General features: G+C 42.2%; 2 protein-coding genes across 16 annotated transcripts in view; one reads left to right on the forward strand and one right to left on the reverse strand.

Annotated features, from left to right (window-relative positions):
- Nucleotides 1-8,901, forward strand: part of LUC7L2 (LUC7 like 2, pre-mRNA splicing factor) — a 61,855-nt gene extending 52,954 nt beyond the window's left edge. For all 15 annotated transcript variants that reach the window (XM_059171991.1, XM_059171989.1, XM_059171990.1 and 12 more), the window contains 2 exons: nucleotides 4,089-4,280; nucleotides 7,875-8,901. In XM_059171991.1, coding sequence (XP_059027974.1) covers nucleotides 4,089-4,280; nucleotides 7,875-8,052 — 370 coding nt within the window. In that variant the 3' untranslated portion in view covers nucleotides 8,053-8,901. The remainder of the gene's footprint in view (nucleotides 1-4,088; nucleotides 4,281-7,874) is intronic.
- Nucleotides 5,816-25,128, reverse strand: part of KLRG2 (killer cell lectin like receptor G2) — a 39,031-nt gene continuing 19,718 nt past the window's right edge. Inside the window, exon 4 of the mRNA XM_059172005.1 lies at nucleotides 5,816-9,073. Within this exon, the coding sequence (XP_059027988.1) occupies nucleotides 8,948-9,073 (126 nt within the window). The 3' untranslated portion in view covers nucleotides 5,816-8,947. The remainder of the gene's footprint in view (nucleotides 9,074-25,128) is intronic.

A 25,128-nucleotide genomic window follows, 5' to 3' on the forward strand; every position in this document is an offset into this window, starting at 1 on the left:
ATAAATAAATAAAATCTTAAAAAAAAAAAAAGAAAAGGTACTTATGACTATATTTTATCAAGGATATATACAGTACTCTGGAGGTAAGGGTAAAACTGAAAATACTGGGGTGCCTAGCTGGCTCAGTTTGTGGAGCATGCAACCTCTTGATCTAGGGGTTGTGAGTTCAAGACCCATGTTGGGTATAGAGCCGACTTAAAAAAAAAACAACAAAAAAAACCTTAAGAATATTTAAAAAAAAATCTTTAGAAGCGCAGGTTAACTATATATAGAATTTATTTTTAAAATCATTTTGGGTGGTGCATGTCAGAGATGCAGGTCTAAGAAGTTAATATCTGTTGAAAATATAAATAGGTTAAATAGTTGAATAAGTTTTTGAAAGATTTTATTTATTACAGAGAGAGGGCATTGGGGGGTGGGGCATAGGGCAGAGGCAGAGGGAGAAGCAGAGCCCTCCACTGAGCAGGGAACCAGATGAGGGGCTTGATTCAGGGACTCTGGGATCACAACTTGAGCTGAAGGCAGACATTTAATGACTAACCCCCCCAGGCAGCCCTAGTTAAATACATTTTTGAAAGAGGGATCCATAGTGGGCTGTTGAAGAGAAATTTAAATGTTTGTTAGTTTTACATCTTGATCTTCACTTTCTTTCTTTTTTTTAAATTTTAAATTTTTAATTTTATAAACATATATTTTTATCCCCGGGGTTACAGGTCTGTGAATCGCCAGGTTTACACACTTCACAGCACTCACCAAAGCACATACCCTCCCCAATGTCCATAACCCCATCCCTCTTCTCCCAACCCCCCCTCCCCCCAGCAACCCTGGTTGATCTTCACTTTATTTTATTTTATTTTTTTTTAAAGATTTATTTATTTATTTATTTGACAGAGAGAGAGAGAGAGAGAGATCACAAGTAGGCAGAGAGGCAGGCAGAGAGAGAGGAAGGGAAGCAGGCTCCCTGCTGAGCAGAGAGCCCAATGCGGGACTCGATCCCAGAACCCTGAGATCATGAGCTGAGCCGAAGGCAGCGGCTTAACCCACTGAACCACCCAGGCGCCCCAAACACGCGGCGGGTGATCTTCACTTTCTATGAGTTTATTACTTTATTCCTTGTACATAGATGACAACTTGAAAGGGGCACTTACAGCCCTAGTGAGGATAGAACAGTTTCTTTTGACTTGTGGCATTAAAATTTGAGGGCTTTTTGAAGATTTTCTTTACAGTTTTTACTAGTTTCTGGTAATTTTTTTCTGAGAAAGGTGGGGAGACATGGTGTACGTCATCATTTTTAATATTTCATGTGCAGTTCCCATAAGTCCATCCCCATCTAGAATGTCCTTATTGTCAAGTGCTACCATTTTCCCTGTACAGATCTTTTTGAACCCTTCAAAGTACTCTTACCTCTAAAGAGTATTTATTTCTCAAGAACTTATCCCTATAAAACTAGAGCATTTGTTATGAAAGAAAAACCTGCCCAGTTGTGTCAGCCATTTTATATTGTTGTTTCTGACATCTAGGATGAGAAGTAGAACCATTCGGGCACCTGGGTGGCTCATTTGTTAAAGCTTTTGCCTTAGGCTTAGGTCATGATCCCAGAGTCTTGGGATCGAGCCCCATGTCAGGCTCCCTGCTCAGTGGAGAGCCTGCTTCTCCCTCTCACATTCCCTTTGCTTGGGTTCCTTCTTTCGCTGTCTCATTCTGTCAAATGAATTTATAAAAAAAAAAAAAAAAGGATACATTAATTGGTGATACTATTCTTATTTACCATTGATTAATACAAATTAGACCCTTTGTTGGTTATTTAAACTGTGTACCTAGAACATATTATTACTATTATTGAGGCCAGAAATCTAATTTCTACCGTTCTGCTCCCAGCCACTTGCCTGGTGATTACAATAGCCTCTTCACTGGTCTCTTAATTTCTGTACTTGCCCAGTTCCCTTCTCCACCTCACTCTGGTTTTTATGCATCCGCCAGAATGAGCCCTTTAACAAGTGAAACATTACATCAGCCTTCTGTTCAGACTCTCCAGAGGTATTCCATTTCACTTAGAAGTGGAAATCCTCCCAATAGCTTTTAAGTAGAGTGATGGATCTGAGAGTTGGGGTAGTTACCGGTTTATGTCTTGGGTCAGCATATTAAAGCTTCCCCGTGCTCCTCATGTAATTGATCATTGACAGGATCCTGGTTTGAATTATAAGGTATTTGGTCATCCTGCCTGTAAGACCCCTGAATTATTCCCCTTGTCACTTCATTCCAGCCAAGCAGCTCTCTTATAGTCCTTCAACATTCTGAACTTTCTTCTATCTCAGGGCCCTTGCATCTGTGCTCCCTCTACCAGAAGCATCCTGTTTTGAGATGGCTGATAGCTGATTACCTTCTCTGTCATCTTCGCTTAAAGGCTGTTTTACCAGAAAAGCCTTTTCTACCTGTTCTTTATAAAAATTACCATCTCATTTCTGTCCATTTATAATATATAATTTCTTAATATATAATATATATTATATATATATGTAATATATAAATTCTTAATATATAATTTCTTTACTAGTTGATATATCTTTGTTGACTGCCAGCGTATCTGTGGACTTCTTTCTGGAGTGTAACTTTCATGAGGTTAAGGATTTTGCTTTATTAGCTGCTCGGTCTGTTTCTAGTACTGCAGTGTGCACCCAGTAAATACTTAAATTTATTTGAAAGGAGAGTGAGCGAGAGAGCAGGAGGAGGAGGAGAGGGAGAGGCAGATTCCCCGCTGAGTAGGTAGCTGATGAGGGCATGACCTGAGCCACCAACTGAGTCACCCAGGTGCCCCTAAGTACTTTTAAATGAGTAATTGTCTAGAATTTTTAAAAAGATGAATGAAATTACACATTGAAAGACAGATTTATTGTAATTGCTCAAAATGAGTGACTAAACAAAAATACCGTTTAATAAAACTTGAATGAATTTTATGTCTGTTCCTCTGTTGGTTTTCAGAGATACTGTATTCAGTTGTTGAAATACTCAACTGTGCTTGGTGCTGGGCCCACTAATTATGCTTTCTTTGAATATAATGTTGACATAAGCTGAATGCTTTCAAACTTCCTTTAACAAAATCATCACTTGAAAATGAGCTGTTTGTAAATTGTATCACCTGAATATGCTTTTGAATTTATCAGATTATGAGAAAATATCACATTCTTAACATGACTCAAACTTTTTAACAGCTTTATTAAGGCATAATTTACATACCATAAGTTCACCCATTTAAATTGTACAAGTCAATCATTTTTAGTGAATTCAGAGTTATGGAATTATCAAAGTCAAGTTCAACTCATTGCCATCACTCTTAAAATGACCTTGAGAAAAATGTTGCGTTATCTTCTTGTTTTCTCTCAAATGTCTTGTGTCTCTGCAAGTGCCATTCCAACCCTCAGACCACACACACATCGTTAGTTTTGTGACATAGAGGTGGCTAGGCAAGTGTTTTTCACTTGCTGCTGCTGCTGCTTCTTCGGAACGTTTTTCCTTTTCTGTATTCATACTTTTTTCAACTCCAATAAAATTCTCTAAATTGACTTATATTAGTTTTTTCTCCCAAATTAAGGACTGCTTTAATAGAGAATTCTGTGTTGATCATGACTAAGCATATTATGGGTATTCAGACTTACTCTGCTGGTCCTGTCACCTTTTTAATTCAATTAGTCACTTACAAACAATACTCTGTCTTCTGCCTTACTTTTATCCATGTCCATCAGGTACCTACTTTGTTTCTGAAGTATCCCAGAAATATTAGAAGTTTAAATGAAATACAAATCCATAAAACATCTGGAGAAAACAATCCCTAGCATGGAGTAGTGGTATGGATTGTTGTAATTTTTGTAATATTCTTGATGTAAATCTGTGCAATATTGATTGGGCCCTGAGACTAGTGTTTCATTTGTATTTTGGAATTTCAGTATATAGCTAATATGCCAGCATTTTATTTTGCTGTAGGTTGAACTGGCATTAAGTCATGTTACTCAGATACCATAAAAGAGAAGGCTTTAGTAAAGGAGAGTGCATTGCTGAGCAAGCTAAAAACTAAAGCAAATGTTTTGTTGTAGGTCCAGGTCCAGAGAGCATCGCAGACATCGGTCTCGCTCCATGTCACGGGAACGGAAGAGGAGAACTCGATCCAAATCTCGGGAGAAACGCCATCGCCACCGATCGCGCTCCAGCAGCCGCAGCCGCAGCCGCAGCCACCAGCGCAGTGGGCACAGTTCTAGAGACAGGAGCAGAGAGCGATCCAGGAGGAGGTACTGAGGTGTCCATAAGAGGATATGGAACTACCTTTATGGTTTAGAGTTCAAATACTATTGGTTTGAAACTTGCATCTGGTCACATGTACACATTTGTGTGTGAGTGTATAACATTTTTCCCTTGATTATATGGGTAGTTAAAGAATACACTTAGGAGCCAGAGTAAGAAATTGGAACCAATATGTGCTGCAGAGGCTATTGCTTTTTCTCTGCTTAGTGTATTTTGAAAAAAAAGTACTTTGTGGGCAATTTTAGGTACCAGTACTCCATTTTTTCAGTATGTATTGGTGGATTAGGGGTTCTGAGAAGCCCTTTCATTTAAAGAGTTTAGCTTTGCTTGACTTAACTGTTTTCCAAACTTCTTTGAGCTGGTGCACTTTTTCAGAGCAGACACCTTCTGACACCTTCTGGTATATTGTTTTATCTGCACTATAGGTATACATTGCTACATACAGTTAGCTTGGTGGGGCGGATTCAGAATCTTGAGGTTGGACTTTCTCAGCATGAAAATTTGAAAGATGCAAGGAGCGCAGATCTAGGGTGTGGTACATTGCAGGACCTGAATATTTTTTCAGGACAAAGGATTAGAATGTGTGATAGCCTTAGCACTCAAATCTACATTGACCAAGCTCCCAAAACTTCTCAGGTCACAAGATGGTCCTTAAGCCAGTTCATTTCGATGAAACCTATAAACCATGCTTATAATTGCTTTTTTCATTACAACTCTTCTTAAGCATATGTGTAATCTTTTTTGAGTGCCTAGCACCTACTAGTCTTAAATTTTCTATCAATTACTCTCCATAAAGCCCATGATAGAATTCACAGAAAGCTGATAAAAATCTTTTGGCGGGGGTGGGGGAGAGGAGGGAAGCCTTTCCTTGAAACCACGCACACGCAGAGTTGGTGAATAGGGTTTCACTGAGTATTTTCTTTATATTCTTGCCTTGTTCCAAGTAGATCCTTTTCCCTCCCCCAGCTTTACTGAGGTATAATTGACATTTTAAGATATTTAAGGGGTACTTTGTGGTGACTTGATATATATATAGATAGATATATCTATATATATATATGTGTACACACACACACACACATTATGAAAAGGTTCCTGCCAGTGGTTAATGAACGTATCTTTCACTTCAGGTGTTTATCATCCCCCGCTCCCTGCCCCAGAAAACATTTATGTTCTCTTAGTAGCGAACTAGTTCAAGTAACTCTAGTAAGAATTGTATACTTGCTTCAATACTAGGCCTAGTAAAAAATAACCAAAAAGTATATTATAGTTGAGCAACTTTGTTGTAGTTGAGCAACTTTATTCATGTTAGAACATAAGACTAACATCTTCTATAATAAACAGACTGGTCTAATACTTAAAGTGCTACAATGCACATCCAGAGTAGTATAGAAGTTTAGATGAAGGAAATACCAGAGAAATTAAGAAAGGCTTCAGATAGTAGGTAAAACCAGGTAGTAAAAAGATAATTCAAGGTGGAGTAACTATCACAGACCAATGCAGAGAATGAACAAATTCCCTCTGAGATTTACCTGCACTGTGTATTTTGAGAGAGTCACACTACTGATGAATGGAAGGTATGGAGAGTTTGTTTGTGAACCTGTCCACAGATCATTGTTTCTGGTATCTGTGAACTCTCAAATGTCTTTATTAAATGGTGGTGGGGGTGGAAGGGAGGGGCGGGTCGCCTCACCAGGGTTATGTTATCCTAGTCCCTAATGGTTCCTGCATTTATGAAGTTGTAGAGGAGATACTTCTGCTGTCCTACATGACACACTTAATATTTTCAGCATGTTTATAAGCAGGTTTATTTTTGTAAAACTATTAAAAGTTTTTGCTTTTCTCAAGAGCACTTATAATCTCGACAACTTATTCTCTTTCAAAGCAGCCTTCTGTGTTTTTACCAAAAATAAGTAGGCAATTGCTATATATTTCAGTTTAAATTTCAAGGTAAAGATCCTAGTCACAAGTTTCATGATTTTCTTTTTCCCCAATTGTGAAATATTGGTCTGATATGATTCTGTTGGTGACATTTTCCTGGCAACAGTTATCTTAATAAATGAGGACTTAACTTGCATTTTTCTACTTCCTGGTATGTTGAAACACCTAGTGGAGTCTTGAGAGTCGGACTACTTGGGTTTAGTGGCCTCGGCCAAGTAATCTCACTATCCTGTCTTTCCCCCCATCTTCGAAGTACCTCTGTTAGGATTAGTGGTAGTTTGAATGACATAGTGTAAGTAAACTGATTGGATGGGACATTGTAATCCCTCACAGAATCGTAGTTGATGCTCATCTCATGGTTATTTTCCAGTTAGTACTGACCTCTGAGACTTACCTGCAATCGTGTCCTTAATTCTTAGGCATCATCTCTCTCCATATTCTATTCTTAAAAAGATTGTGGAGAGGATTACACTGTGATTTTTTTTTTTCTCACATCTTTTTAAAATCAGTAGAACATGCTCAAAGCTGATACTAACTTTTGAACCTTTCTGCTTGAATCCTCCTTATTTCTAAAACTGAGTATCATATTTTTTTCCTGCCTTAGAAGTTCAAAGTATTACTTGACCCATGTTCAGAATTAGGATCTGAGGCCTGGTTAAGTGAGATTATATAAAAAGTACCATGTCACTTGTAAAGAACCAAATAAATGTGATATATATTACTGATTCATTCTAGATGTTAAAAGTATAGATTTTATATTCTGATCCCATAATAGCCTTTGATTTTCCTTCTTACTGAATCTCTGCTGTGAGCCTGTTATCACTTAACCTTTCTTAAAGAAACTGGGAATGGAGAGATAGTATCTAGAAACGGTTATGGTTATGGTTAATCAAGATATAGGGTGATGATCATCTTTCTGTGTCTTCCATTCTTATTTTTCTCTGTAAGCTGAATGAGCTCACTCAGGAAGAGTAAAGAGGATTCAAAAATGATAAATGATTATTTAAAGCCATGTCATTGACTGGTTCTCTAGTATTTAAGTCCTGTGGTTGCAAACTGTTGCCTGCAGGCCAAATCCGGCCCCATAGCCTGTTCTTTGAATAGCTAGTGAGCTATGGGTGGTTTTTTTCAGTGTTAAAGGGTTGATAAAAAGAAAAGGAAGAAGAATACCCCCTAAGTAATTAGTCTCTGGCCAGACAGCAAAGAAAAAGAGGTTTGCTGACCCCCATTCTAAGTTCTTAATTTCCACCCAATTGGGAACCTGTACTGTTTTTGTTTTTGTTTTTTAAGAAAAATTGAATAACACTTACCCTTTTTAAAGGTATTGTCTATATACTATTTTTTTTATATTAAACACATTTGCCATGAATTGGAAAACCTTTATGATTACCTCTGAGATAATAAGAACATACTCCATTAAGTCATTATTTTAGCTTATGGTTTCTGACCCTTAATTTGTTTTCACCCATCTCCCTTGTCAGATTGGGTAATGCTCTTTTTGGTCAGAAAACTGGCTCCTCTGTCTTCCTTGGATGTATTCTGTATAACTTCAGCTGTCCGTACCTTAATATTTATCCGATTCTTTCATTTGGATATTGGGTTTCCCAACACATTTTGCTCCTCAAATTAATATTTTTCAGATCCTCAAAAGAAAGATTCAGAGACCAAGACTTAGCATCACGTGACAGAGACAGGAATTCAAGAGACAGATCACCTCGTGACAGAGATCGAAAAGATAAGAAGCGGTCCTATGAGAGCGCTAATGGCAGATCAGAAGACAGGAGGAGCTCTGAAGAGCGCGAAGCAGGGGAGATATAATTAGCTGTGTACATATCCTCAATCCTTAAGCTTCCTATGGAGTTACATACTATTGTTTAGTTTACAGCTGTTGGGGGTAACAGTGAGCAGTTCCAGACTCCGATCCAAATAGGCTAGATGCGCAGTATCTAACTTGATCTGAACTGAACTTGTTTCCCCGATGAAGCCTAAAACTACATCCATAGTTTCTGGTGAACCTGTAATGCGATTCTGAAAGTACAGTTTTATATAATAAGATGCTGATATCTTTATTCTTTCTAGTAGGAGTGATAGTGAACGAATTGTGTTGCTTGCCTTGGGATTTTTGGAACATTTGTAAAATGCTGTCTTCCTTTCTAGTCCACAAACAAACAGCTTTCAGGATTTTTCTTTTTAATTCTTCTTCCTCTGACTTTTGTATCCCCTAATACCTCCACCCTCTATCAGAGAAAGGGGGAGCAGGGAAGCAATATAACTTCTGTTCTAAGGTTCTGTTCCCATTTATTACTAGCTGATTACAGAGCATTTATACTGGAAAGTGTGCTGGAGAAATTTAAATACTGAGAGTTTTTGTTTTGTTTTACGGTGCCTATTTAGAGTTGGAAGTTGAACAGCTGTTGCATTACCTACTTTGCTTTTTTTATTGAAATTTTGAAATCAAACGTCTTGATTTTTCTGTTCTATTGAATTGCTATGTTCAGGATGTTTTGGAAAGGGGGGTGGGGGCAGGGACTCTTTCATAAGCACTTGTTTTATTTTGTGTGTGTGGAGTATAAAGGCTACAACCTTATTGTAAAGATTAATAAAATGAAACAATCACCACCACCATCATTAAACTGTAACTTGTCTAGTAAATTGTCACTAGAACTATTTGCTGTGGGCATTTCTTCCATTCTGTTTTATCATTATTAGTGCCTTACCGTGCAAGGCACCAAAGGAAATAAACACATACTTCCAAGATGAGCTGTTGCTCCAACGGGCCCCGTGGTGACTGTATTCCAGCTGCTCCAGGGCTAACAACTGCTATGGAGAAGGACCAGACCTGCAAAAGAAATTGGGTTTTTCTGTGTTGATTTTTTTTTTTTTTCCATTCAGCAAACTTAAAATAAAAACATGGTGTAATCAATGTAACGAGAACAACTTCTCCACTGAAGAACTGTGTACCTACTAGGGATTTTAAATAGTAGTTGGGAGGCATCCCTTTGTGATTCTAGAAAATATAGAAACAAAAATACTGCAGGAAAGTTAGTGTCTGTTTAACTAACATCACCTTCTAAGAATTGTCTTTGGACCCTTGAGTGTGACAACTTTAATATGACTGAGGTACATGGGCCACAGAGGCAAAGAGAAATTAATTCCAAGTCACAAATTTACATCTAAAAAGGGACACTCAGCAAGTTTACTAAGCTGGGTATCATTAACGGAAGGTTTGCTGCCATATTTAGTTCCACACACTCCAGTTTATGCAGAGTTCAGGCTGAGAACCATTACCCTCAGTGGCCCATTTTCTTTTACTCTTGGTTTCTAAGGTTTTTTTTTTTTTTAAAAACTCCTTTGGATTTAGTACCTTGGGGTGTGGAGTAAGACCAAACAGGTTAAGTTGGCAGATAAAAGGAGACTGTGACCAAAAACTCCAAAACGTTGGAAAATGTCTTCACATTGTTTAAGTGACGCTCACTACCTCTCTGCCTAATTGCATAAGTGCTTATTAGCTGTTAATGCAGTTCTGATTTGTAGGGCAGCACAGGCTACACGACCATCAGCAGGTTAGCAATAGCCAGTGAAGAACATCATCATCTGTGGCTGGGCTACCCTGTTAGAGTGCTTCAGCTGCCTGGCTCTCTAAAAATCTCATTTAAAAAACCCTTTTAGAACAATTCTGTTGCTTAGGTACATCTAGTATTTGGACTTTGGGATAAGCAATCTACATTTTTAATCATCACCCTTAAGCCAGGGCAGCTACTCTGAATTAGAATAACCTTAAAATCTATCTGTAAGAAGGTGGAAGAGTATCTTCCATACTGAGAAGGACTTTATTGTTTAAGGTTTTGTCAGAAGGAAAGTGTGCACAAGCAGAGGAGGGATAGAGGGAGAGAAGCAGGCTCCTGCTAAGCAAGGAGCCAGGTACATTCTGAGAAGGATCTTAAGACCAAAGGTGATCAGGGCATTGTGCAGCTGTCTTCTGCCTCTCTTGTCTAGGCTGTGTTTTCTGCAGCTCTCTGGACCTTAATCCCGGTATCTTCAGGAGCAAGGAGCATGAAGGTGAGGTCACAGCGTAGTTACCTAAAGTAGTACTCCTGGTACGGAGGGGAAGGCAGAGGACCCTGGCTTCCCTCCCCCCACAAATCCGACTATCCATTCATCCTTAATCCCCCCCCCCCAAATCAGCCGCAAGACTGGCAGAACAGACTCCACAAATAAATCCAAAGCATAGAGATGGAGTTTGTGGAGAAATGGGTCCTGGCAGCTGCAGAGAGGAGGGAACCCTGGTTATGGAGAAGGCTGAGAAGGAGCGAGAGAGAAAGGAGCACATAGGGGAACGGTAAACGACAAGGTTTCCTCATAGCCATTGGTTTGGAAAGTGAGAGGAGCTGAATTTGAGTTTGCAGCCAGTGAGAGTTAAAGCCAGAAGTTCTGTTAGCAGGCCGGGCTCCTGCAGAGCCCAGTCTGGAAACATGCAGCTGCTGTTGGAAAGAAGGCAAGCAAACAACCTGGGGACAAATACCGCAATCTCAGCAGTGCTAGCGGAAACGGGGGTCCGAGTGTGACCAAAGGCAGTATTCACTGTAGATCCCTCTCCAAGAACAAAGAAGCTGGCCCTGCCCTTGTCTGCACTTGCCCTCCCACGTCCCTCAGCATGAACACAGAGCCACCTGCAGGAACTGGCTGCCTAACTTGCTTACAGTAAGCCCCATACCTCTGCCTCAGCAGAACTGCCCTTCTCAGTCAAGCCTGCTCTAGTCCCAAGTGTGGTGAGCCCTCTCATTGAGAAAACCAGCACACACACACACCCACCCCCCGTCCATACCACGTCTCCCAACCAGAGCCTCATTGAAAGTTTCATCTCAAGCATATCAAAGCCCACGCAACTAAAATTCGCCAGCTCAAAACATTTCAGGCCAGGCACCAAACACTGCCCATGGCAGGGAAGGAGAGGTTCTGCAGATGAAGGACTGGAAGGATAGAGGAGCTGAAATAGAACAGCAGAAAACATGCAGCGCACACAGAGACACTCGGGGAAGGACCAGGACCGGGGCATTATAGGACTTCTTCAGACCATTTCTTCGGGAAGCAGGAGACCTAATTGGCTAACCCACAGGAGCAGGCAGAGACTTAGACAACATAAGGCAGGTGAATTTATCCCAAATGAAAGAACAAGATAAGGCCATGAGATCTAAGTGAAATGGAAGTAACATGCCCGATGGAAAATTTAAAGCAATGATTATAAGGATACTCATGGGGCTTGAGAAAAGAATGGAAGACATCAGTGAGACCCTTACCATGGAGATAGGAGTTTAAAAAAAAAAAAAAGTGCAATAAAGGAGATTAGAATTAGAAGTATTCATGATGCAATGAACAGCAGGCTGGAAGAAAGGCAACAAATTAATGACTTCGTATAGTAAAGAACAACAGAAAAAAAATTATACAAAATGAGAATATATTTAGGGAACTCATCAACTCCTATCAATGTAGTAACATTCATAAGAGTCCCAGAATAAGAAAAATGGGGACAAAATTTACTTGAAGCAGTAGCTGAAAACTTTCTTACTCTGGGGAAGGAAACAGACATTCAGACACAGGAGACAGAACGGCCAAACAAAACAAAAACAACAAACCCCACAAAAGCAGGCCAACACCAAGACAATTAAATTTACAAAATACAGTCATAAGAACATCTTAAAAGCACTAACACAATATAAGACCATTTCTTATTAGGGGAAACCCATAAGGCTATTGGCAGATTTTTCATCAGAACCCCTGCAAACCAGAAGGGACTGTGGCATGATCTATTCAAAGTGCTGAGAGGGAAGAATCTGCAGCCATCAATACTCTACCCAGCAAAGCTAACATTCAAAGTAAGAGAAAAGAGTTTCCCAGGCAAAAATTAAGGTTCGTGACCATTCAACCATCCCTGCAAGAAATATTAAAGGAGAAACAGAAGAAACAAAAGGTGAGAGTATGGAGGTAGGAAGCAAATGCAGTAAAAATGACTTTATTAAAAAAATCCTTCAAGGAACTCAAAAAAGATGCAAAATATGACAACATATACCTAAAATGTGGGGAGGATAGGAGTCAAGGGTCGGTTCAGATTTAAGCAACCATCAACTTAATACAGACTGCTGTATGTAGAAGTTATATGCAAACCTAATGGTATCCACAAATCAAAATAGAAATACGCTAAGAATAATGAGAAATTCAAATTGCTTTAAGAAAACCAGCACACCAAACGACAGATAAAGGGCTAGTATCCAAAATCTATAAAGAACTTAACCAAACTCAACACCCAGATAACAAGTAATCCGATCAAGAAATGGTCAGAAGACATGAATAGACATTTCTGCAAAGAAGACATCCAAATGGCCAACAGACTCATGAAAAAGTTTTCTTCCTCACTCAGCATCAAAGAAATACAAATTAAAACCACAGTGACATTCCACCTCACACCAGTCAGAATAGCTAAAATTAACCAGTCAAGGAACAACAGGTGTTGGAGAGGATGCAGAGAAAGAGGAATCCTCCTACACTGTTAGTGGGAATGCAGGCTGGTGTACCCACTCTGGAAAACAGCATGGAGGTTCCTCAAAAAGTTGAAAATAGAGCTACCCTATGGCCCAGCAATTGCTCTACAGTATTTATCCCAAAAGTAAAAATGTAATGATCCAAAGGAGTGCCTTCACTCCCAATGTTTATAGCAGCAATGTCCACAATAGCCAAACTGTGCAAAGAGCCCAGATGTCCATCAACAGATGAATGGATAAAAAAAGAGGTGGTGTGTGTGTATGTTTCAAAAAATATTATGTAGCCATCAAAAATGAAATCCTACCATTTCCAGTGACGTGGATAGAACTAGAGGGTGTTATGCTAAGTGAAATAAGTCAGAGAAAGACAATTATCATATGATCTCACTGTGGGGTTTGAGAAATAAGGCAGAGGATCATAGGGGAAGAGAGGAAAAAATGAGACAAGAAAATAGACAAACCATAAGAGACTCTGAACTCTGGAAATAAACAGTCATTGGAGTAGAGGGAGGTGGGAGGAATGGGGCGGCTGGGTGATTGCCACGGGGAGAGCATGTGTTGTGGTGAGCACTGTGTAATTGTTTTTAGCTGACTAATCACGGACCTATACCTTTGAAACAAATACATATGTTTAAAAAAAAAAAACCAGCAAACCATAAAAGAAAAAGTATCAGAGAAAGTCTCCTACAAATCACCACAAGACAGTAAAATGAAAAGAAATGGTTGTCAATAATTACTTTGAATGTAAATGGACTAAATGCCCTAATCAGAAGACATAGGGTGACAGAGCGGATTAAAAAACAAACAAAAAAAGCAAGACCCATCTATATATTCCTTCCAAAAGACTCAAAAAAATTTCTAAGATTTTACTTTGAAGTAATCTCTACATCCAACACTGGGGTTGCACTTACTACCCCTATATTAAGAGTCCCATGCTCCACCGAGACAGCCAGATGCCTCAAAAGACTCTTTGAGAACTAAGGACACTTGCAGATTGAAAGTGAGGGGATGGAGAAACACTCAAGAGGATGTCAAAAGAAAGCTGGAGTGCAATATATCGGACCATCTGGGCTTTAAAACAAAGGCTGTAATGAGACCAAGCCACTATATAATAGAGGGGACAATTCAACAAGAACATAGGACAATTATAGATTTTTATGCATATAACATGGGAGCACTGAAATCTATAAAACAAAGGAACTAATGAATAACAGTATCAGGTTAGTAGGGGACTTTAACACTCTAGATCAACTGACAGATCATCTGAACAGAAAATCAAGGAAATACTGGCTTTGAATGACACATTGGGCCAGAAGGACTTAACAGATAAATGCAGAACATTCCATCCTACACCAGAATACACATTACTTTTAAGTGTACGTGCAACATTCTTTAGAACAGATCACCTATTAGCCCACCAAACAAACCTCAACAAATTCAAGAAGCTCCGAAGTCCCACCATGCACCTTTGCTGACCACGTTATGAAACAGGAAGTCAACCACAAGAAAAAAGTCTGAAAAGATCACAAAACACATGAAGGTTACCTAGCATGCTACTAAACAATGAAGGGGGAGAGAGGAAGGACAATGAATGGGTAAACCAGGATATAAGAGTACATAGAAACCAAGTAACGTTACACCTGAAGGAACTAACAAACAAATGAAACAAAAAAACAGAAGAAAGGAAATAATAGAGATGAGAGCCGAAATAAAGGATATAGAAACTTAAAAATCCCAGTAGGACAGATCAGTGAAATGAGGACTTGGTTCTTCTAGAAGAACAACAGAATTGTAAACCTCTAGCCAGACTTAAAAAGACAAAGGGCCCAAATAAAATCATGAAAGAGAGGAGAAATACTAACACCACAGAAATACAAGAGAATACAGTGAAAACTATTCTCATAAGAGAATACAGTGAAAAACTACATGCCAACAAATGGGACAACCCAGAAGAAATGGGTAAGTTTCTAGAAACATCAACTGCCAAAATGGAAATGAAAAAATAGATAACTTACAGAAAACAGACTAATAACCAGCAAAGAAACTGAATCAGTGATCAACTCCCAACAGACAGAAGTCCAGGGCCAGATGGCTTCTTAGGCAAATTCTACCAAACACTTTAAAGAAGATTTAATACCTACTCTCAAACTATTTCTAAAAATAGAAAAGGAATAACTTCTACATTCATTCTATAAGGCTAGCATTACCCTGATAGCAAAACCAACACTTAAAAAAAAGAGAGAAAACTACAGGCTGATATCCTTAATGAACATATATACAAAAGTCCTCAATACTAGCAAACCAGATACAACAACGTAGTTTTAAAAGTGACCACAATCAAGTGGGATTTATTCCTGGTTTGTAAGTGTAATTCAATATTCACAAATCAATCAACATAATATACCACATCAGTAAGTTCAAGAACCATATGATTATTTTGATTGGTGCAGAAAAAGCATTTGACAAAGTACAAACATCCATTCATGATAACAACCCTAAACAGAGTAGCTTTATAAAATCCATATATGAAAAACCCACAGTTAATACCTTCTAAATACAGAAAAATTGACAGCTTTTTCTCCTGGGTCAGGAATAAGACAGGGATATCTACCCCCACCACGTTATTCCACAGAGTACTAGAAGTCCTAGGCACAGCAGTCAGATAATAAGAAGTAAAAAGCATACACATTGGTAAGGAAGAAGTCAAACTTTCAATATTTGCAGATGACCTGATCCACTATGCCGAAACCCGAAAGACTCCTGAAAAACTGCTAGGAATGATAAATGAATTCTGTAAAGTCGCAGGACACAAAAATCAGCGTACAGAAATCTGTTGTAACAAAGAAGCAGAAAGAGAAGGAATTAATCCCATCTACAGTTACACCAAAAATAGTAAGATACCTAGGAATAAACCTAACCAAAGAGGTAAAAGACCTTTACTCTGAAAACTCTAAAAATACTGATGAGACAAACTGAGGCTAACACCAAGAAATGGAAGGACAGCCCATGCTTACAGGTTGGAACAAATTTTGTTAAAATGTCTATACTGCCGAAAGCATTCAACACATTTAATACAATCCCTGTCATTCAGCATTTTTCATGAAGCTAAAACAATGCTAAAATTTGTATGGAACCACAGAATAGCCAGAGCAATGGTGAGAACAAAGCTGGAGGCATCACAATTCTGGACCCTGAGTTTTGTTTTATTTTTAAAGATTTTATTTATTTGAGAGAGAGCAAAAGTGGCAGAGATCACAGAGGGAGGAGAAACAGGCTCTTCACTGAGCAGGGAGCCTGATACAGGGCTTTATCCCAGGAACCCGGGATCATGACCTGCATTGCGGGCAGATGCTTAACTGACTGAGCCACCCAGGCGCCCCCGGGCTTTGAGTTGTTTTAGAAAGCTGTAGTGATCAAAACAGGATGGTGCTGGCAAAAAAAACCAGACACATAGATCAATAGAACATAATAGAAAGCCCAGAAATAAACCCACAATCCTCTGGTCAGTTAAGCTTCAACAAAGGAGGTGGGAATATTCAGACAGGAAAAAGATGGTCTCTTCAACAAATGATGTTGAGAAACCTGGACCAACAAGGGGCAAAAGATGAAACTTGACCACTTTCTTAACATCGTACACAAAAACTCAAAATGGGTTAAAGACCTAAATGTGAGACCTGAAGCCATAAAAAGCCTACAAAAGAGCACAGGCAGTAATCACTCTGACACTGGCCATAGATAGCAGTGTTTTTCCAAATAAGTCTCCAGAGGCAAAGAAAAACAAAAGCAGAAATAAACTACTGAGACTATATCAAAATTGAAAACTTCTACACAGCTGAGGAAACAGAACTAAAAGACAACCTACTGAATGCGAGAGGATATGTGCAAATGACCTATCCTATGAGGGGCTAGTATCCAAAATTAATAAATAACTTATTTAACACCCCCAAAATAAATAATCCAATTTAAAAATGGGCAGAGGACATGAAAAGGCATTTCTTCCAAAATGGCCAACAGAGGGGCACCTGGGTGGCTCAGTGGGTTAAGCCTCTGCCTTCGGCTCAGGTCATGATCTCAGGATCCTGGGATCGAGCCCCACATCGGGCTCTCTGCTCAGCGGTGAGCCTGCTTCCTCCTCTCTCTGCCTGCCTCTCTGCCTGCTTATGATCTCTCCCTCTCTCTCTCTCTCTGTCAAATAAATAAATAAATGATTTTTAAAAAAATGGCCAACAGACACATGGAAAGATGCTGAACATCGCTGTCAAAGAAATGCAAGTCACAGCTACGAGGAGACAGCCCTTCACACCTGCAGAATGGCTACAGTTAACAACACAGGAAACAAGAACTGACAAAGGTGTGGAGAAAAAGGAACCCTCTTGCGCTGTTGGTAGGATTGCAAACCAATGCGTTGTGGAAAATACTATGGATGTTCCTCAAGAAAAAAAATAGCACTATCATTGGATCCTGCGATCTCACTACTGGGGATTTTCCCAAAGAATACAAGGACAGTAATTCAGATGGATACATGCACCCGGTGCTTATAGGAGCATTATTTACGAAGGCCCAATTACAGAAAAAGTCCGAGTGGCTATCGATGGATGAATGGATAAACAAGATGTGGGACAATGGAATATTAGCCATAAAAAAAATGTTATCTCCACCACGCGCAATAGCATGGATGGATCCAGAGCGCAATGCCAAGTGACTTAAACGTTAGTCCCGGACAAGTACCATGTAACTGCACTTTTACAGAATTTCAGAAATGAAACAAGCAAAGGGAAAAGGCAGGGAGGCAAACCAAGAAGCAGACTCTTAGCTGTAGAGAACAAACTAATGGTTATCGGAAGGGAGTGGGTGTGCGGATGGGGTTAAGCAGTGTATTTGTGAGGAGTACTGGCGGATGTCTGGGAGGGATTATGGAATCACTGTTATTCCATGTGTATGGAAACTAATAGTATACTATGTTCACTGAAATTTAAAGATTGATTTATTTTAGAGAGCAAGCAGGGAGTGAGGGGTGGGTGGAGAGGGAGACTCTTAAGCAGACTCCATGCTGAGCGTGGAGCCTGGGCAGAGCACTTGACCTCATGACCCTGAGATCACCACCAGAGCAGAAACCCAGAGTCGGATGCCTAAGTGACTGCACTACTCAGGCACCCCTAGAATTTATTTATTTATTTTATGAATTAATTTGTTTTAGAGACAGCGCAAGCAGTGGGGAGGGGGAGAGAGAATCTCCAGCACACTCTACACTAAGCCCAGAACCTGATATGAGGCTCGATCTCACAACCCTGAGATCATGTCCTAAGCCAAAACCCAGAGTCAGACACTCAAACTGACTGAGCCACCCAGGCATCCCATGTTAACTGGATTTCAAAACAAAACAAAACAAAACAGTGTTCCTGCCTGTGCGCCAGCAGACAGTGCAAGATGGAAGGCCAAAGATGGAGTCAGTATTGTCAGCGCTCCTACACTCCACTCCCAGTATCTTTATGGCCTGTGTAACATCTGTGTGCCATTCTTCTATGACCCAAGAGCCAGCTATGGGGAAATGAGTTCCAGACCTAAGCCACAGCAGCAGTCTGAACAGCAACAGGAGATGTCCCAGCCACCTGATGAAGAGGTCCTCTCCGTACCCACCAGTGGGAGGGACTGTGAACTTCAGCGTTAAGTGGTGATCCATGACAGGAAGATGGTTCCTCATGTGACAGGAAGACGTTTCCTGATGTAAGAGGAAGGAACATCCATGCAAGCCTAGGGACACTAAGACAAATGTCTTACAGGGGTGCCTGGGTGGCTCAGTGGGTTAAGGCCTCTGCCTTCGGCTCGGGTCATGAACCCAGGGTCCTGGGATAGAGCCCTGCATTGGGCTCTCTGCTTAGCAGGGAGCCAGCTTCCCCCTCTCTCTCTGCCTGCCTCGCTGCCTCCTTGTGATCTCTGTCAAATAAATAAATAAAATCTTAAAAAAAAAGACGAATGTCTGAGTCAACAGACCTGGCAAATCTTTCTTGAGCAGCAACACAGTAAGTGTTTGGTCCTCATTAGTGAATACCAGCCCTGGCTTTTCAGCACATTCTTCATTGTTGAGGGGTAGGGGCTATGGCCACTCTCCCTCTGCTGGAAAGGGGCACCCATAGGATTTGACAAGCGAAGCTGCTGCCATCTAATTGCAAACATTCCCTAGTACTAACTTGAAGCCCCAGCCTTCGTGGAGCCATTATTTCGGAACTCTGATGTATAGACTGACCATCTTCTGCATTTCAGAAGGGAAGTCAGTTCCTAGTGGTCTCATTTCCGGAGGCTGTCCTGCCAGTGGGCTTTCAAAGTCCAGCCTGTCATGTGCAACTGGGTAGAAAATTAGCCAGATCTGCAAAGAAACCAGAGGAATTCAGGATCCAGCCTCATTTTATAGGTAATCAATCATTCAGGGATAATCAGAACTAGAATATTTCTCCCATAAAGGCGTTTTACTTTACTCCCACTCTAAACTCTGTCAGAGGTACCTAAATTAAGAATTTCTTATTTGTGAAGCAAATCGTCTTAACAAACTTGGCCCAATTACCTATGGAAGTGCAGCAAGAACAGTAATTGGCCATACAGGTTCCTTTAAATCCAGTTTGCGAGAGCGTCTCCTAAAGAATTTCAGATTATGCCTGTAACAGCTTAAGAGCCAAGCCACACACTTGCCGTCAGACTTGCCTATCAGACTTGCCTATGAATACCTATAGAATTGGGTTACATTCTTCTCGAGGTCCCCAAAATATCCTTAAATTCCCGAGCCTGCCAGGAAGTGACAATCTTACTCATCTGGAAGGGCTCCGGGGGGTCTCTGTAATAAGCAAGGTGCCAGACCCATTATTTCCACGGGGCTTTGTGGGTTCCATAAAGTCAACCTTAGTTCCTTCATGCTCTCTGGTCATACTTGAGCCTATGCAGGTCTCTCTCAAATAGGACATTCCAGTCAAAGCCTTGGTCATATAACCAACATTTCTACTGGTGTCCTTTTATAGAGAGAACAGATTCTCATCAGATTTATTCGATTTCCTGTTTGGTTATCACAGCAGGCCCCAACCAAACCCTTCTGGATGTTAAGTTCATGTAATTCACAGCTCACACTGGGCATAAAAGACCCCTAGGGTCTAGTTGTTTGACTACGATTTTTTTCTTCAAGGAAGCCTCTTTTGGGGGGCGCCTGGCTATCTCAATGAAGCATGGGACTCTTGATCTCAGGGTTTTAAGTTCAAGCCTCACATTGGGTGTAGAGATCGCTTAAAAATAAAATATTTATTTATTTTTAAAGGTGTTATTTATTTGACAGAGAGAGATTACAAGTAAGCAGAGAAGCAGGCAGAGAGAGGGGGAAGCAGGCTCCCTGCTGAGCAGAGAGCCCGATGTGGAGCTTGATCCTAGGACCCTGAGATCATTACTTGAGCCAAAGGCTTAACCCATGAGCCACCCAGGCACCCCTTAAAAAAGCCTCTTGTTTAGCAACCCAATCCAATTGGCTTCCCTTCTTAACGAAGGCATACAAAGATTGAAGATTTTTTATTTTAAAGAATAAAAGTTTTATTTTTTTATTTTATTGAGCTCATGATTCGCATGCTCTACCAACTAAGCCAGCCAGGTCCCCCTTAAAGGCCTTAATAACGGCATCAGCTGGGAAATGCAGGGCCCCAGTAACCCAGCAAGCCAACAAGCCTGCAATCCCTTTATTGTTGAGAGACTGGAAAGGTTTGTATTTTATTGATGACCACCTCAGTCGCACTTTTGCCTTACCCGACCAGGTGATGGTCAGGAGATTGACTGACGCGCCCATCGAATCCTGTCGGTATTTAGCTCCCATCCCAGCAACCAAGTACGCAGCTGCTTGGGACGGAAGATAAGTCAGCACAGGTTAACGTCATCCACATAAGGATGAAGCCCCAAAGCCTGGGCTGTGTGCATTCTTCTTCCTCTCTAGGGAACCAGCGGCTGTATAGCACAGGTTCCCATTTTGCATGACCCACGAGGCTCGATTTCACTACTCAGCTACACAACCAGAATTCACCTGTTGTCTTTAGAGACCGGTCAGGAATGGGGGACATATGTGCAAGAAAGCACGGGGGAGGAAGTCTGCTGATCTTGGAGGTAGAGACTAATTTGTTTGACCTTAATAACTTGTTCCTCCTAACTATCAGTACTCTATTTCTCCCCCAAATTTCGAGGGGTTTCCGTACAGATTAGTGTGTATTTAGCCGTATTGTCTATTAGAGCATGGTCTGTTTGTGCTAGACCAATAAATGGTTAATTCATCCTGGGGTCTCTGGCCCACACCTATTTGGGCACCAGAGGACAACGCTAGCCTAATCCATACCTCTAGGGATAGAGGGTTAGCAGAGGGACAACTGGCAACACCCCTGGCTTTTTTGAGCCTTCCTTCTAGGGAGTAAACTACTTTCTTAGGCAGTGTGTCCTGTAGGTGTAGCAAGACTGAATTGGGTTGTATTTTCTCTTGGAGTACCAGATACTAGATCGGAGTAAACTACTTTCTTAGGCAGTGTGTCCTGTAGGTGTAGCAAGACTGAATTGGGTTGTATTTTCTCTTGGAGTACCAGATACTAGATCTTGCCACAGTTGTTCACAAGCAACCTGATGGCACTCCTCTCCGCCATTTTGTCATAGGCACACGGTTCTTTTGTTTTCACCCTATTTCCTTTGGGGGGGGGGGATTCTTTCAGTTTCACTTAAGTCAGTCACCACGAAGCTACTGGGAAAAGGTGCTGATTAATCACAGCGGCCAGGGCAGGCGCCGGAGTCCTGTACCATATGTCGCTGGGGCCAACTACCAGACCCAGCCCTCCATGCCAGAGGAACATTCTTCAGCCTCTGAACGCTGGGCGAAAATGGCACGTTGCGTTCCCGCCTCACCTGTCATTGCTTCTTGTAGTTCTAGTGAGCCGGGTTACCTTGATTCTAGTGTTTATCTGAGCAAATTAGCTAAGTGCCTGCAATCCTCACCCATGGCCTGGAGCATGTCTTCCATGTTGCAAGACTGGTTGAGCAGTGACTCGCATTTTTTTTTTTTTTTTTAAACTTGGCAAACCCAGTTAACATACAGCCGTCTCCCCCAGGGTCCCACAGTCTGACACCCAAGCTGCCACCCCTTCCCAGCTCTTCTGCCTGCCCCCCATCTCAGGGAGTGTACCTAACAACTCCTTGGGATTTTTTTTTTTTTTAAAGATTTTATTTATTTATTTGACAGAGAGAGATCACGAGTAGGCAGAGAGGCAGGCAGAGAGAGAGAGAGAGGAGGAAGCAGGCTCCCCGCTGAGCAGAGAGCCCGATGCGGGGCTCGATCCCAGGACCCTGAGATCATGACCTGAGCGGAAGGCAGCGGCTCAACCCACTGAGCCACCCAGGCACCCTCCTTGGGCGTTTTTAAGGTGTCCCCGAACTCATGCGCTGGTCCGAAATGCTCCGAAGACCTGGCCAGGTCGCCCCACGGGGTCGCGGCTGGCCAGCGTGGGATTCTGAACCAGCAGCCAGGCCTCCTCCAACCCCTGCCGGCCCCCGTTCCCCCCGCCCCAAGACAACCGGCTCTCCCCCAGCACAGACCCTTAGCTGAAGCTGGTTTTGTCTTCAGTACCCTGCTGACTAAAAGTGACTTAAAGGTGGAGGAGGGTCACTAACCTAGCCTCCAGCGTCAGAAGACACTGTCAGACCGAATAAACGAAGCAAGCCACCGAGGTTTCCGCAGGCCAACTCAGAGACAGGAGGGCGTGCAGAGGACCACGCAGCTCTCCGCACGGTACTCCTGCGCTCCAGACCTTAATCGCCAGTGTTTACGGAGCGAGGAACGCGAGGAGCGTGCGGGGGAGGTCCCGGGGCGTGGAGCCACCTGTGCGCCTGAGGGCGCCCCCGGCCCCGGGAACAAGATGGCGGCCGAAAGATGGCGCCGGTGCTGCCAGCGCGCCCACGCCATCTTCCTCCTCTACAGTTCTCCGCACTGCTGTGTTTTTGTTTTTTTAAGATTTTATTTATTTATTTGACTGACAGAGATTATAAGTTGGCGGAGAGGCAGGCAGAGAGAGGAGGAAGCAGGCTCCCTGCTGAGCAGAGAGCCCGATGCGGGGCTCAATCCCAGGACCCTGGGATCATGACCTGAGCCTAAGGCAGAGGCTTTAACCCACTGAGCCATCCAGGTGCCCCCGCACTGCTGTGTTATCTGGCCCGTGTGGCAGAGGGTGTAAGTTTAGTCACATTCGCAAAAGCCTTCGGTCCTCTGGGGACATCATGCGCAGTGTTTCCTTCCTTAGGCCTTTGTTCTCCTGTCATCAGGCATTTCCTCCAAAGCTGAAGCTCAAAGGGGGAAAAAACCCTCTATTTCTAAGTAGGCTTGTTTTTTCGAGAAAGACTTCCTCACTCCTCTGATAACCCTAAAACTAAGGTTTACTTTTCTTTATCATTTCCAAGTTCTTTTTTCTCTCGAAGTCTCATTTTAAGCATCTACTTTAAAAAAAAAAAAAATTCTTTATTTTCAGCGTAACAGTATTCATTGTTTTTGCACCACACCCAGTGCTCCATGCAATCCGTGCCCTCTCCAATACCCACCACCTGGTTCCCCAGACCTCCGCCCTCCGCTACCCCCCCCCCCCCCCCCCCCGGCCCTTCAAAACCCTCAGATTGTTTTTCAGAGTCCATAGTCTCTCATGGTTCACCTCGCCTTCCAATTTCCCTCAACTCCCTTCTCCTCTCCATCTCCCCTTGTCCTCCAGGCTATTTGTTATTAAGCATCTACTTTTATAAACTGTTTAATAACAGCTTCCAGCATTACCCCACTGGGCCTGAGCCAAGTGTGTGCGGCCATTTCAACGCTTCCATCAGTCACTGCTAGTTTGTCCTTCCGGGTGACAAATGAGGTAATTTCTCAGTCTGTGTGGTACCTTGTAAAAATGAGGTTTTTTTTTTTTTAAGATTTTATTTATTTATTTGACATACAGAGATCACAAGTAGGCAGAGAGGCAGGCAGAGAGAGGAGGAAGCAGGCTCCCTGCTGAGCAGAGAGCCCGATGTGGGGCTCGATCCCAGGACCCTGAGATCATGACCTGAGCTGAAGGCAGAGGCTTTAAGCCACTGAGCCACCCAGGCACCCCAAAATGAGGGTTTTTTAAAAAAAGATTTTATTTATTTGACGGAGATCACAAGTAGGCGGAGTAGCAGGACGGGGCGAGGAGGTGGGGGAGGGGGGAAGCAGGCTTCCCACTGAGCAGAGAGCCCAATGTGGGCCTCCATCCCAGGACCCGGAGATCATGACCTGACCTGAAGGCAGAGGCTTAACCTACTGAGCCACCCAGGCACCCCTAAAAGAGACAGTTTTAAGCAATGGCCCATTTTAATGATGGTAAATTTTTAGACATGTTGGTGACAGTTTTAACAATTAGAATTCTTTATAAGATTTTTAGCATTAAAAATCCAAGTAAAGGGGCACGAGAGGGAGAGTGCCAAGAGAACTGGGTTTTCATGGCAGAGGCGATTCGGGGGGTGGGTGGGGCACCAACCAGGCAAGGCCCACCAGCAGCAGGGTGCAGGGACCTCAGGTAAGAAGGGCCTTGTGGGGTGCTGGCACTAACGTAAAAGATGTCAGATGTTCTGGATCTACAAGTCCATAAGGAGATCAGACCAAACTCCTGGCCAGCATAGCAGGGCTGAGAGTGAGGCACCCAGCCTCGTGGAACGGGGCTCTCCATCAAGGAACCAGCAGGACGAGGCCACACAGGAGAAGCCAAAGGCTGGCAGCAGCACCAGAGTCTCCTCCAATAGGGTTTTGGAAGAGTGGCTCTCGAGGTCCCCAGTCAGTGCTGTCCTGTAGCTGGAGACTACAGACCATCCGTAACATAACATCTGACTCAAATGGGCTTAAACAGGGGTCTCTTGTTGGCTCCTGTGACTGAGTTCCAAGTGACAGCTCCATCCCCGGGTTAGCACTTAAGCCTTACACCCAGATGAAGGGAAACCATTCCATTCTGGACCTCAAAAAGCAAGGCATCTTTTTCTCCTGTTTCTGTTACACAGCCTGGGTTGTGTTTCCACCTGGGATCTAAAGTGAGCAGAGCCAGGACGTCCTTGACTGGCTGGGCTCTGGAACCCAACACTGGCCAGGGGTCTGGGACTGACTCCTTTGCTTGAACATACACTGTGGAGTTGGCAGCCGGATCAAATGCTGGGGTAGAAAACAGACCTTGTTTTCTGTGTCCTCCTGTGAGCCCGCTGCAGAGACACAGCCGGTGTGCCATAAACGTGGAATGAATGAAGTGCCTCTTTAACCAACATGATTTCAGTGGATTCATACATCACTTTATCGTATCACTACAGCCATTTTACA

This window comes from Mustela lutreola, chromosome 4 (assembly GCF_030435805.1).
Source record: "Mustela lutreola isolate mMusLut2 chromosome 4, mMusLut2.pri, whole genome shotgun sequence".
NCBI lineage: Eukaryota > Metazoa > Chordata > Mammalia > Carnivora > Mustelidae > Mustela > Mustela lutreola.